The 14,805-nt window shown below is 43.7% G+C and overlaps 1 protein-coding gene and 1 long non-coding RNA gene across 3 annotated transcripts in view; one reads left to right on the plus strand and one right to left on the minus strand.

Moving 5' to 3' along the window:
* Positions 1-14,805, minus strand: part of LOC127042744 (uncharacterized) — a 439,524-nt gene that overhangs the window by 386,840 nt on the left and 37,879 nt on the right. The gene's annotated exons all lie outside the window — the stretch shown is intronic.
* UTP20 (UTP20 small subunit processome component) overlaps positions 1-14,805 on the plus strand; it is a 104,612-nt gene that overhangs the window by 46,391 nt on the left and 43,416 nt on the right. For both annotated transcript variants that reach the window (XM_050934046.1, XM_050934056.1), the window contains exons 28-32: positions 3,730-3,873; positions 7,074-7,153; positions 8,871-9,103; positions 10,886-11,030; positions 13,711-13,798. In XM_050934046.1, the coding sequence (XP_050790003.1) occupies positions 3,730-3,873; positions 7,074-7,153; positions 8,871-9,103; positions 10,886-11,030; positions 13,711-13,798 (690 nt within the window). The remainder of the gene's footprint in view (positions 1-3,729; positions 3,874-7,073; positions 7,154-8,870; positions 9,104-10,885; positions 11,031-13,710; positions 13,799-14,805) is intronic.

Raw genomic sequence — 14,805 nt, forward strand, 5'->3', positions numbered from 1 at the left:
GACAAGGAGGGAACTAAGCTCAAAAGAAACCAGATTAAAGCAGGGGACCTTAAGGGGAAGGACAGCAGAGAAGTTTGTACAAGCAATGAGATAAGTGTCTGGAAACAGGTTTGGTATCAGCTGAGGAAGAATAGAACCACATCAAAAGAGTGAGGATTGCAGCAATAGAAGAGGAATCTATTTGTGTGGACAGTACAGCTGGGGGAAATCTAGGGAAAGAGAGGAGTTCTGGTGGACCGACGAAATGCAGGTAGTGACCTGAAATAAGAAAACGGTGCATAAAGAAAGACACAAGCCCATCGAGTGTGAATGAAAGCAAAAACAAAGAAGCAAAGTGAGCTGATAAGCAGGCAGTGTAAAAGGACAAAGAAAGTGCCATAGATGACCTGTATGCTGAGCTTGTAAACCACCCACATCTGGCTGGCCAAAAGATCTATAGCACTGCAAAAATCAGATGCAAAGGGAAGAAGGATGGGACTGCAGCACCATCTCTAAATGATGACCAGGAGAGACTGCTAGTAACACCTGAAAAAATGAAGGTGAGATGGAAACAATGCTTTGAGAGTCTCTTAAATGAGGCAAACCCCTTTTTGGAAGAGTTGCCAGTATCCTAATGTGGTGCCTGAATCCGACACAATGAAGGAAGAGGTGAGAAATGCAGTCTGGATAATGAAGAACAGTAAGATGGTGGGACTGATGAAGTGACAGCAGACCTGGGGGAAGTCCTGTGTGAGAGAGGCATAAAATGGATGAACGGAGTGGTTAAAGCAGGGGTCGGCAACCTTCAGCGCACAGCCCATCAGGGTAATCGGCTGGCGGGCTGCGAGACATTTTGTTTACATTGACCGTCTGCAGTCACGGCCACCTGCAGCTCCCAGTGGCAATGGTTCACCGTTCCTGGCCAGTGGGAGCTGCGGGAAGCGGCGTGGGTTGCAGAGACGTGCTGGCCACCGCTTCCCACAGTTGCCATTGGTTGGGAACAGCGAACTGCGGCCACTGGGAGCTGCAGGGGGCCAGGCCTGTGGACGGTCAACATAAAATGTCTTGTGACCCACCAGTGGATACCCTGATGGGCTGCATGTCAAAGGTTACCGACCCCTGGTTAAAGCCATATGGCGAGATACGTGAATATCTAAAGATTGATGCTGATCTGTCTTGGTCCAAGTACATAAGCGGGGGAGCATCCACGAATGTGGAAACTGTTGAAAGATAAAATTACTGTTACGTAGAATGAAAGTACTGGCACACTTCTTGGATGCTAGGGTTAGGAGAATGCTGGAACCCCTCCTCAGACAAGAACAGCTCAGCTTTAGGAAAGGATGAGGAACCACAAATGCCATGTTTGTAATTCGGCAAGTGATCGAGAAGCAGTTAGAGTACCAACAAGGTCGCTTCTAGGCTCTTGTAGCCCAAGAAAAGGCGTAGTATAACATGGACAGAAAGATGCTCACACTAGTGCCAAGGAAATATGGCATGTCTGAGGATTTAATATCACCTAAAACAGTGATCTGATCATGTTTTGGAATGACCAGCCCTTTTGATGTGAAAGTCCGACTGCACCTGGGGCCCTTAGTCTGCTGCTGTTTATCGTGTTGATGGAAGATCTAAGTGAGAAGCTGCTATATGCAGATGACATAGCTATAAGGATGTCCTCAGAAGAAGAGCAAGAGTCTCTCGTAAATCAGTGGTAGGGCCAGATAAGCTGGCATGGGAAGAAAATGGATATGACTAAGACCGAGGTAATATGGGTTGGTAGAGGTGCCTCCGGGAAACTGAATATAGAGATTAATGGAGTATGACTAAACCAGACTGAGCAGTTCAGGTATCTGGACAGCTGGGTTGCGGATGACTGAGCACGAATGCGAAATACAGTCCAGACTGGGGAGTTCTGGAAGACAGTGGAATAATATCTCACTGACACTGAAGGCCCAACTGCATGTAACAATGGTGTGCCCCAGAGTGCTGTATTGTGCAGAAGCATGGACAGTAAAGAGACGGCAAGTTCAATGCCTGAAGATGTTCGAGATGAGATGTCTTTGTGTAATACAGTCCCACGAAGGGATGAATTGTGATATGAAAGCGTTAGGATGGAAGTCTCAGTCCGTGATGTGGCTGACAAAATCTGGGAAGACATACAGAGAGAATGAAGAGGACCTGGGGAAGATGGTGTGGCAGGAGGAAGTTATGGTGGATTGCATCAAAGAAGATGGTAAGCTGATAGCCCTTAGTGCTGGCTCGGACGGACGAAGATGGCAGATGTTTGCACGGTGACCCGACCCTAAATGACGGGATAAGAGGAAGAAGTAGTAGTTTCTAAGTCACTGAGGAGCTTTTGAAAGTGTTACCTAGAGGCCTTGTCTACACTTTGTGGTGTGTAGGGGATGTGTAGCTACACACCTGAGCAAAAGGCAGGCTGCAGCCACATTCACTGCAGTGTGTAGCTACGCGTGACAGTGAAAGGCTCTGCCAGGGGGAACCAGTGGGACGCTACACTGGTAAAAATAGCGTTGTAAACAGGGGAGGCATTGCATGGGTGTGCAGAGAGCCGTGTAGGGTACGTACCCACAGGGTCCTGGTGTGTCTATAGTCCACTGACCTAAGCAGAGCCTCGCCATTTGCCCTGCTGTTTATACCCATGTTAGGGAAGCATGCGGTGTCTGTTCTCCACATGTTGCCATAAGTGTAGTCCTTCCCAGAGAAGCCCAGCAGAAAAGGTTGTAATATTATAACCAGATGCCTGCTTAGCATGCTTTATCTCAGTGTTGAATATCTTCCCTAAGGGAAGCTAGAGAATCTAACGTCATTAACGTTAAATGCATAGGTAGTGTAAGTCTTGTTACTACATCCCCTCACTCTCTCTTTGCTGGATTCCTCTCTTTCCCTTTAAGCACGTTTTCATGTGCTAAGAGGAAAATCACCTTTGTTCACTGGTTTTGGTTGTGCTTTTTTTTTTTGGGTTGTTGGTGGTGGTAATTTATTTAATATATTTTCATACAGAAACAGACAAAGAAAAGTACAAAAAAAAGTATGTGAGCTCCAGTAGAATTTTGACAAACTGTAAAATCTTGTAATTGCATATCTGCAAGACCAGGCAATGCTGCATAGACATGACATGTTAGGGTGGGGTAACAGAAGTAAAATAGGAGGGAAGTAGGGGACATGGGAAAAAGAGCAGGGGTTAGGAGGCATGGAGGGTTGGCATTCCTTGAACAATCTCAATATTTTTTATTCAAATGTATCTAGAAATGGGGTCCCCATTTCTCTGAATTCATATAATTGCTCTCTGTAGCAATAAATTATTAATTGAGATAGAGTCAAATACCACTGCTCTCTTCTGGTGGTACTTTTGAAGACAGGTAAAGCAGTACTGTTTGAATGTTGTGACTGGGGCATGTAGATCTATTAAGGGCAGTGCTAAGAGCTGTAGTGTTCGCTGTAGTAGTTTTGGCCCCAGTCTTTCAGCGAGCTATGTGCGAATAGGCTCTTGTGCCCGTGCCGAGTCCCTGTTAAGCCTTGTGACTCAGTGCAGGATTGGGACCTTAGAAAGTTAAAATGATCTTTACAAGATAAAGATACCTTGTTCATGGTAAAAAAACAAGAGGAAACAGTGCAGTAGTCCTAGCAAGAGTCACTCGTATCCACGATTGGTTAAATACAGTATTTCATTGCAGGGTAACTAGTTTATGTTTTTGCATCAAGAATAGATATTTTTGTCTTTCTTTTTTCCAGATCCAGCTAAGGTTTATTAACCTACTGAAAAATTTGAGGCGTCTTGGGGTCAAACTTGTAGCTGATTTTTTTTCTGATTTTGAGACCTACTGCTTTACAGTGGACGAGATTGATGCCGTTTTTGAGGCAGTGGTATGGCCCCAGGTAATGTTGACAGAGTAATACTTTTTATTCTGAGTTATCTAGTATGTAAAGATAAGCAAGTCTGGAAAGAGATGGAAATACTTCTCTGATGGATTGTATATACGTGAGACAACCTATCCTAAATTCTCAATTCTTGAGGGACGAGCTACACTCATTGCTATACTTGCTTCCCACAAACTATTCTTAATATAACTTTTTATGAGTGATGTATCTGAATATTTGGATGCGGGTATTTAAACTGTATCGTTAAATTTATTAACCTTTAATTTGGGATACTGTGGATTATGTACTATATGTTTTGTATGACTATTTAAACCAACCATTGTACTTTTGGATAATTTAAAGCATTATATCCAGATGTATAGAAACTTTTTTTTTTTTAACCTGTGTACTAGTTAATTTTAACACTTGCTGCCTAGAAATCTCTAATTTCATTTGCTTGTATTATGGGTGTGAGGGGCCGATCTTGGGTCGTAATAAGAGGGTCAATCATCTGATTAATGCTGGGGCTGCTTCTACATTCACGCCATAATCAAAAATACTTACAGATTAATCTGAATAAAGTTAAAACTGTGTCTCTCTTTTTTAACCATTGAAGCAGACTACTTGCTCTGACACTTCTTGGGGAACAGGATTGTACTGTTGGTATCTGTTATATGCCTAATCTGTCTAATCTAAAATGCTTGAGTATTTACACTTGAAAACCATCTAAGTAGTGTCAGACAGTACCTTGGTGGGCTAGCTGTTCCTGTTCTGTGGTCAGTCTTAACTTATAATATGCCCCCTTCATCCATGTTTGTTCATTTTGCTTATTTATTCCTTCCATATTTCTTTCATCTACCAGTACGGCACCTTACATGTGGCCAAATGACAGATGAACTAGCTGTATCCGAAGCGCATAACCTTGCACTTCAGTTGATTCGATAGAAGAGAATTTTGGTTTATTGTCCCTCTTAGCTTTTCAGCTCTCTCTTTCTATGCCCCCAGCTATCCCAGCATTGGGAAACTTAGATTCCGATTCAGCAAAGTTCCATAGAAGTCAAAGCACATGCCTCAGTTCAGGGTGTGATTAAGTGCTTTGCTGCATCAGTGTCTCGGAGCATTGCATTTGGAAAGCACTGTGTACATAAGAACGGCCACAACTGGGTCAGACCAAAGGTCCATCTAGCCCAGTATCCTGTCTTTCGACAGTGGCCAATTCCAGGTGCCCCAAAGGGAATGGACAGAACATTCCCAGCTTCTGCCAAACAGAGACTAGAGACACCATCCCTGCCCATCCTGGCTAATAGCCATTGATGGACCTATCCTCCCTGAATTTATCTAGTTCTTTTTTGACGCCTGTTACAGTCTTGGCCTTCACAACATCCCCTGGCAAAGAGTTCCACAGGTTGACTGTGCCTTGTGTTGCCCTTGTCTGAATCTTTTCCAATTCCACTATATCTTTTTTGGTATGGGGTGACTACATCTGCATACAGTATTCAAAATGTGAGTGTACCATGGATTTATATAGAGGCAATATAATATTTTCAGTCTTATTATCTGTCCCTTTCTTAATGAGTCCCAAAATTGTGTTCCCTTTTTTGACTGCCGCTGCACATTGAGTGGATGTTTTCAGTGAACTATCCATAATTATTCCAAGATCTCTTTCTTGAGCAGTAACAGCTAATTTAGATCCCATCGTTTAGTTTAGATTATGTTTTCCAACGTGCATTATTTTGCATTTATCAGCATTGAATTTCATCTGCCATTTTGTTGTCCAGTCACCCAGTTTTGTGAGATCCTTTTGTAGCTCTTCGCAGTCTGCTTTGGACTTAGCTATCTTGAGTAGTTTTGTATCATCTGCAGATTTTGCCACCTCACTGTTTACCCCCTTTTTCCAGATCGTTTATGAATATGTTGAATAGGTCTGGTCCCATTTGACAATGCTCTGTCATTTCTGTAAATAGGAATTATAACTGGTTTAAAGAAATAATGCTCATTTCCTGGATGACCTAGTGTATCCCAGGGTATGTCTACACTGTAATTAAAAACCCACAGCTGGCCTGTGCTAGCTTACTCAGGCTCATGGGGCTCAGGCTAAGAAGTTGTTTAACTGCAATGTAGACATTCAGGCTCAAACTGGAGCCTGGCATCTGAGACCCTGGGAGAGATCCAGAACTTGGGCCAAGCCTAAATGTCTGCACCGTAATTAAACAGCCCCTTTAACCTGAATCTTGTGAGCCTGAGTCAGCTGGCACGGGCCTCTGTCAGTGTTTAACTGCAATGTAGACATGCTTCCAGAGACCAGCACTATACGATAGGATACCGGCTCCAAAAATAATCCTGTAGCTCCCTCTAGGGGAATTTCAGCCATTGATTCTCTCTGAGGTTTTTTTTTGTAGAAGACTCATTTGATTTTGTGCATTATTTTAAAGGCCCTGAAACACCATGCGGCTTGTGAGATGATGCGGGAGGAGGGAGAATTCTAATCCTTTTGTGCTTGGAATTGGAGTTTCCTAATGTTAACTACACGAAAATCTACTACTGGGACTCGGTATTAATAGCGTAGCAGACTTCCTTCCCATAGGATTGTGTTAAAGATACCTTTGTTTCTGATATGTTCAGAAAAACGCTTGTTTATACTGAGCAGTGGGGCACTCAATCATTTGGGCAACTGAACAAGCTTTCTAAGACTTCCCGGTAGATCTGTTTCCCACCATTGCCTCAACTTCAGTTTTACACAGTCCAGTCTGCAGTGCAGACTGAGCAACCCTAAACCGCATTCTCAACATCCTGGTACATTAAACCAAAAGAACATGGACGATCTCCTGGCTGCTTAGTAGCAACCAACATGTAGCAGAGGCTTTCTCAATCATATTGATGCTGCTGATCCTACTGCAGACAGGAATATAAGTGTGAGACAGTCACTTTGGCGGCAGCTGTGTGCAAAGCACAAGGGGAGGGAAAATAACTCCCAAGTGGAGGACAGAAATAGTAGGTGGAATAATTTTGTTTTCAAGCTTTTAAGGTGTAACAAAAGATGCTCCCTTTGTAGCTATCAGCAGTATTGAAGGGATTAGAAAGTGAGCAATGATTTTTTTTAAGATAATTTTTCATTCACAGAGGATTCTTTAAACTTGTTTTCTATCAAATTTGATGTTTTAAATACTGATGCGTGGTCACACTGTTTTGTTGTGATTTATCTTCTCTTTATCTTCTAGATCATCAGGCTCGCTTCTGAGAGCCAGTATTCTCCTACTCCGTTACTCAAACTCATTCACATCTGGAGCAAGAATCCCAGGTAAACTTTTCCTTTGTGGAGAAGCAAGATGAAGGCATAGCGTCTGCTGTGAATAACACACAACACGGAAAGACAGGGAGTCACACATCATTCCTCCTTGCAACCTCAAATTAGTTATTGGGTGTAAAATGGCTGCAAAGAGCAGTATTTTTTATCAACATGTAAATTTCACAATTCCAAGACCAGAAAGGATCATTGTGATCACTAGTCTGACCTCCAGAGAAGGCCAGGGCCAGAGAACTTCCCCAAAACAATTCCTAGAGCAGATCTTTTAGAAAAACATCCGATCTTGATTTTAAAATGGGCAGTGATGGAGAATCCACCACAACCTTGGGTAAATTGTTCCATTGGTTGTACTCTCACCATTAAAGAAGGTGATTGTGCGCTTCATTTAGTGTTACTTAGCTCTTTTTCATCGTAGCTCACAAAGCCATGACAAAAAACTGTGTCATTATTCCTTTCTTATATATGGGGAAACTGAAGCTCAGAGTGGGGAATTGATTTGCACAAGGTCTCACAACAGGTCAGTGAGAGTACCTGGACTAGAATCTAGGTCTCCAGGCTCCCCAGCCTAGGCCTGTAGCCACTGGACCAAGCGGCTGTGCTTGCTTTTTTTTTTTTTTTTTAAGGAGTGTAATACTATACTTCTATGTTATTGCTTAACAGTATTTTACACAGGGTATTGAGCCTGAGGGGAAGAAGTGCACAACAGAAAATATACCAAATATATAGCCACTCTATATTGAAGTAGTGGACTTCGATTTTCAGTTACGTTTTCTGACAACGTCAGTAGAAACCTGGGCCTCAATCGTGCAGACACATATGCATGTGCTTAACTTCAAATGCATGAGTAGTCCTATGACCAATTAACTTGTCAATGGGATTATTTGCATGCTCAAAGTTAAACATTTACCTAAGTGTTCGCAGGACTAGGGGTCTTAATTCTGATTTATTTCCCCAAGGGATTAAACAGGGTATAAAAAACTATAGCTATGTTATGTCAGGGCCCGTTTGTCCCCAGACTATGACTGTAGTGCACCCTAAAAATCCAAATGCAACTCCCGTTCTTTCCAATTTTTGGAGATTATTCTCCTTAATATCAGGCTGTTCTCCCCACACACGAACAGCCAGGCAGATTTGTAACCAACATCTAGCTCAGATTTTAAGAGGAGACGGATGAGTTAATGGAAAGTGGTAGCCAATCCAGTTTTAAATAAAAATCTTGTGTCTTTCCCCTTTGAACTGTATTGGTTTGTTAATATTCTGTAGTGTCTGCTAGATCCTTGTTTACTATTCATTTACAGAATAACGTGGGTGAATTGGATACAGCGCAGATATATAATAAAATGAGTCAGGAAGAGTTCGCCTTTAGATATTTGGGGTGAAATCCTGGCTCAACCGAAGTCAGTAGGGCCCAGATTTCACCCCAGACTTTTAACTCCCCACCTACTCTCGTTTGGTCCCATCACCATAGTATTTCAGTGCTTACCTCAGGCTTTACTGTTGTCAGACATGAAGAATGTATTTTCTGTTTATATACCAAACTGGTCTTGAGTGATAAGAATTTTTCCTTTTTAATGGTCTCTCCCAGAAGGTGGAAGAACATCTCTTTACCTTCAGTCTTTTTCTGTGTGACCTTATGGAGAAAATGTTTGTAAAAGTTTTAATTAAAAAAAAGCAAACTGTGAATTTTTCTTGTTCTGTGTCTGTTACTCAGGTATTTCCCTTTGTTGGCCAAGCAGAGACCAGGGCACCCAGAATACGATACGCTGTTGAATGTCTTTGCTCTACTGTCTGCCAAAAAGCTCTGTGAGATAACAGCTGGTGTTGTGATGGATGTGGCCGACAACCTCCTCAACAGTCCAGATTTTGAACCCACAGACCTGGTTTCCAGCTTGACAGTGGCCGAGTGTGTTTGTGTAGAGTCTGACACCGATGGAATGACAGAAGGTATGAATGAATAGTAATCCGAATGATGAGGAACTCAACCGTAAGCATGAGCAGATGTTTTGGATCCTGATGGGATATATTTTGCACCATTGGCAAGAATGCCTTTTTAGAAGGAAAATTCCCTGCTAAGGCTTGTCTTCCCTTAGCACATTCGTTCATCCCTGTGCAGACAAGTTCCATATTTGTGTGCTAGTTGCCAGGACCCAGAAAGGTTTATTCTCTGTTAAAGGGGTGGGGGAGAACGTTCATAGTAATGGGCGCACGGCCTTGGTTAAGTTATAATCTGGAGGCCAGCCTTGGCAATTAGGACAAGTGATTTGCATAAACGTCCACTTAATTTTTTTCTTGAAAAATAAATTCACCCAGCCATATACTCTTTGCCATTCATTTTAATTGGCACTCTGTTGCAATAAAGACTTGTGGTTCATCACCTTTACCCTTCGTCTGCAGTAACAGGCAGAAGGTGACTGTGCACTTCCTTTAACACTGGTTTTCAGCAGTTGCCCTGAAAGCCATGACAAAGGAAGGCAGGTATTGTATCCCCTTGGTACAGATAGGGAAACTGAGGCTCAGAGTGGGGAATTGATTTGCACAAGGTTACACAACAGGTCGCTGTCAGAACTGGAACTAGAATCCAGTCTCTCGACTTCCCAGTCTAGGACTCTGCCCACTGGACCACAATGCAAGAGACTGGTTAAGCCAGAGAGGGGCAAATTATGGCCCACGGGCCACATCCGGCCTGTGGGACCCTCCTGCCCAGCTCCTGAGCTCCTGCCCGGGAGGCTAGCCCCCTGGCCCCTCACCCGCTGTTCCCCTTCCCCCACAGCCTCAGCTCACTGCACTGCCAGTGCAATGCTCTGGGCAGCGGGGTAGCGAGCTCTGGGGGCAGCGCTGCTGCAGACCCCGGCCTGAACTGGTGCTTTGTGCTGCGTGGTGGTGTGGCTGGTTCCAGCCAGGTGGCACGGCTGCCTGTCCTGGTGCTCTGGGTGGCACGGCTGTAGTGCCGCCAGCCACCAGTGCTCTATGCTGCGCGGTAAGGGGGCAGGGAGCAGGGGGGGTTGAATAGAGGCCAGGGGAGTTCAGGGTGGTGGTCAAGGAGCATGCGTGTGGCTAGGGGGCAAGGAAGTCAGAGGGCGAGAAATGGGTTGAATGGGAGCAGGGGTCCTGGGAGGGTTGGCAGTCAGGAAGAGGGGGGGTTGGATGGGGCGGTGGGGGGCAGTCAGATGGGGGTTCTGGGGGTGGACAGGGAGCGGCGGGGTGGATGGGGTAGGATTCGGGGGGGGGATCAGGGAACGGGGGGGTGAATGGGGCAGGAGTCCTGGGGGGGCCATCAGGAGGTGAGAAGCAGGGGGGATCGACTAGGGGGCAGGGGCTGGGCCATGCCTGGCTGTTTGGGGGAGGCACAACCTCCGCTAACTGGCCCGCCATACTTCGGAAACCCGATGCGGTGCTCAGGCCAAAAAGTTTGCCCGCCCTGGGCTAAGCCCTCGTGTCACAGACTTGTTATTGAACTAATGAGGAAGGGAGTCTTGAGGTGTTGTTTTTTTTTTTGGTGGGAGGGCAGAGTGGTTTGTAATAGCCTTCAGTCACATAGAATTTTAAACTCCTGCAGGGCAGGTTTTCAGAGGCATTGAGCACTTGCAGCTCCCGTTGACTTCCTTTGGAGTGGAGGATGCTCAGCACTTCTGAACATCAGACCTCCTAGTTCACCATGTTTGTGTGGGATTGGATCTCTCCTTTTTGCAATAAAACACCCCGGTAACCACCTTGTATCCATTACAGAGTCCCCCAGCTTGGGTGCACGGTTAATCCTGCCTCATGTTCCTGCAATACTTCAGTATCTCAGCAAAACCATGTCAAATGTGGAAAAGGTGAAAAAGAAAAAGTTTAGCGCGCAAGTCAGCAAAGAGCTCAGCATTCTTTCCAAGTAAGTGATTCCTCACGGTTCAAAAGAGAGAAGCTTTGAAACAATGATCCCTCAGGATGGACTGCAAATATAGAATCAGTTGCTTTGAATTTAAATTAGTTGTAACCAAATAATTTAAAACACGTGAATTTATGTGTCACTCGACTTCCAGGTCACTGGTGGTCAATTCCCGTCACTGCTGACTGAATTTTAAAAGCGTCCATAAGCAAAACCGGCACTGTGACAGTGACAAGTTTCAGAGTAGCAGCCATGTTAGTCTGTATCCACAAAAAGAACAGGATCTTAGAGACTAACAAATTTATTTCAGCATGAGCTTTCGTGGGCTACAGCCCACTTCTTCGGATGAATAGAATGGACCATATAGTGAGGATATATATATATATATATATATATATACATACAGAGAACATGAAAAGGTGGGAGTTGCCCTACCAATTAAGATGAGCAATTATCAGCAGGAGGAAAAAAAACTTTTGTAGAGACAATCAAGATGTCCCATTTCAGACAGTTTGACAAGTAGATGTGAGGATACTTAACATGGGGAAATAGATTCAGTGTGTGTAATGGCTCAGCCATTTCCAGTCTCTGTTTAAGCCTAAATTTATGGTATCTAGTTTGCATATTAATTCAAGCTCAACAGTTTCTCCTTGGAATCTGTTTTTGAAGCTTTTCTGTTGCAAGATTGCCACCTTTAAGTCTGTTACTGAGTGACCAGAGAGGTTGTTCTCCTGCTGGTTTTTGGTTGTTATGATTCCTGATGTCAGATTTGCATCCATTTATTCTTTTGCGTAGAGACTGTCCGGTTTGGCCAGTGTACATGGCAGAGGGGCTTTGCTGGCAGATGATGGCATATATCAGATAAATACATTTGTTAGTCTCTAAGGTGCCACAAGTACTCTGGTTCTTTTTACTGTGACAGTGATGAGTCCGGCTTAGGCTACGCACACTATCTCTGCATTGGCAAGTGTCCCCAGGAGGAGGTAATTGGTTAAGGAGTAGAGGATTAATTAACCAATTAACAAAGTGAATCAGCTCCTCAATCTAGGAGACAAAAGGAGGGGCATGGAGAAGTCAGGAAGGAAGAGCCGGCAAAGCCCAGGAGCTCAGAGGGTATGTCTACGCTGCAGTTAAAAAACACGATGGGGCCGTGTCAGATAATTCAGGCTCGCGGGACTGTTTAATTGCTGTGTAGACATTTTGGGCTTGGGTTGGAGCCCAGGCTGTAGGATCCTGTGAGGTGAGAGGGTCCTAGAGCTCAGGCTGCAACCCGAGCTCAACTGTCTACACGTAAACAGTCCCTTAGCCTGAACTAAATTCAGCTGGCACTGGCCAGCCGCGAGTGTCTCACTGCACTGTAGACATACCTTGAGTGCTGAGATCTCTCCCCCCTCTTGCTATCTGCCTTAGGAGAAGGTAAAAGCCTTATGTGGTGTGGAAACAAGTACTTGTATAGCACAGTAAGTAAAGCCGTTAGCATTGAACTTGTTGCTGGTTTGCATGAGGACTGTTTGCGGTGAGAATCCAGGGTGAGGGTACCCCGTCCTGTGACAGGCACCTAGGTATTAATACTACGAGCAATCTGAGACTGCCCCCCTCGGGGCTATAAAAATATTGAAGTGGTCAAAAGTGGCTGCAGCAGTCTGGCTTGCATGGATACAGCAAACTTGTTCATCAGGTTCTTTGTAACTCTCTTCCCAAAGGAGAAAACAAATCATGAATTCGCAGGGCAAACAGTTATACTGTGTTTCCAGCAAAGAAGAAATGCAGATCTACGTATCCACATAGGCACAGAGTGGATCCAGTTGCCAGATCAGGACCTTTGTTCCCAGACGTAGAAAATTCAAAATCGTAGTCTGAGTGCAGATGTCAGCCTTGACTTTGAATTTCTTGCCTTTCACCAATTTGTGTCTCAAACTTCATGTTTAAATGTACTTTTAAAAGATAAAGAACAATCAGTGAGGGCTGTAAAACAAGGGAGTCACTGGGCTTTTTAATCGAGGCAGATAACTTACCTAGGACTGATTGAATGTCTATTACACAACTTTGGGTTGAGGGCACTATTTAAATGTGTTAAAATGATCAGAAATTTTTTTTAATGGAAAATAGTTTAACATATCCACATTGTTTAGTTTTTTATTCTTTTTAAAATTCAAAATACTAATGACTATTTTACAGGAGACACATTCTGCCCTCAAATGGCAACTCCTACCTGACTGAAGGCAGAATTTGGCCCTCAGTGACATGCTAGGCATTAGTTTTAAAATTGACCCTTGTGCAATTTAAGATGGGCTGATCCCATTTGATATTTGAATATTCTCTTTAAAAAATCTTCTCTTCAGCTGATTCCTCAAGTGCTAAATTGCATCCTACTATTAATGTAAATGTTCGAGGCCCTGATCCTTCCTCTGAGTGTATGGGCCTTATGCTCACAGAGTTCTTTTGAAGTCAGTGGCTCTATGTGAGTTCAGGGGTCCATTCACATGGATCCAATGGCAGCATCAGGGCCTGAGCTTGTAACTCCTAAAAATACAGGTTCAGAATGGATGTGCTGACATAATTTTCTATTCTAGCACCAAAGTTTCACAGCCTTTATTGCAGCCCATGAAATCCCTGTTCACTCTGTATTGGTGAGTATGTGGATGCAAGATTAACAAATTAACCTTTTTTTTAAATAATGTAGGATCAGCAAGTTTATACAGGACAAGGGTCAGAGTTCTGTACTCATCAGCCTCCTCCTCCCTTTCCTTCACCAGAGTAGCATTGTGGAGGTAGGTGTTACTTCTTTCAATGAAACACATTTATTTTCTTTAGTAAATGGGATTATTTTTATGATGCAGTTAAAAATCTAGTAATTACATGTGAGTTCTTGCAGTCATTCTTAACCATTTGAACTGGTGTAATAATATCTATAGCATGTTTCTAGAATGGAACTCTTGGTGCCATGTGCAAGACTACAATAACACCGTGTTTGTCCAGGAAAGGCCTTCTGTTTAATCCCCTTTCTATTCCCCACACAAGCTAGTCCGTCATATTAAGATGCCTCCCCAACAGAATCCGTCTTGGTGGTTGTTTTGCAAGAGAAAACATAGCTGGGGTGATTGTACCCCCTCTTTTGCTAAGGGAAGATTTGCAGAAGTACTTCTGTGATTCCTAATGCTTTGACCATTCTCACCACTGAGATGTAGTTTATTTCTCAAGTAGCAGGAGCCCATGAAATACTCACACTTATTATTGTGACAGTATTAGAGTTTCTGTGATCCATCAGTTGCAGCCACTGAAGAGCAATATAAACACACACCTGAGTAGGTCTGACATTTCTTCAGGTATCCACCAGTGGTGCATAAGTACATTGTGAGAGGAGAGATAAAGGTAGCATAATATTATACACAGGGTCCTGCTTGTTCGCCAAGCCTCATTTTTCAAAGCAAAACGCCATCCCCAGTGAGTGAAGTCCACAGGCCATCCAGCTGCGGGCCCAAGTCATTAAATCAAGATATGGATGCCTTTCTAAAGGGTGTGCCGGAGTTCAATTAGAAATTATGGGTTTGATGTAGGAATTACTTGGTGAAATTCTATAGCCTGTGTTATACAGGAGGTCAGACTAGGTTATCATAATAGTTTCTCTGGCCTGAAAATCTACAATCTATAAGGAAATGTATAAAGTTTTGTTAGGAAGACAGAGTAACTACATGCTGCTTTTTGACTAGCAGATTAACAGACTTCATTGCTCAGCTCTGCCAGTCCTACTTGCCTTTCATTCGAGAAAGGATCCAAA

The sequence above is a fragment of the Gopherus flavomarginatus genome, chromosome 1, assembly GCF_025201925.1.
Source record: "Gopherus flavomarginatus isolate rGopFla2 chromosome 1, rGopFla2.mat.asm, whole genome shotgun sequence".
NCBI classification, from domain to species: domain Eukaryota; kingdom Metazoa; phylum Chordata; order Testudines; family Testudinidae; genus Gopherus; species Gopherus flavomarginatus.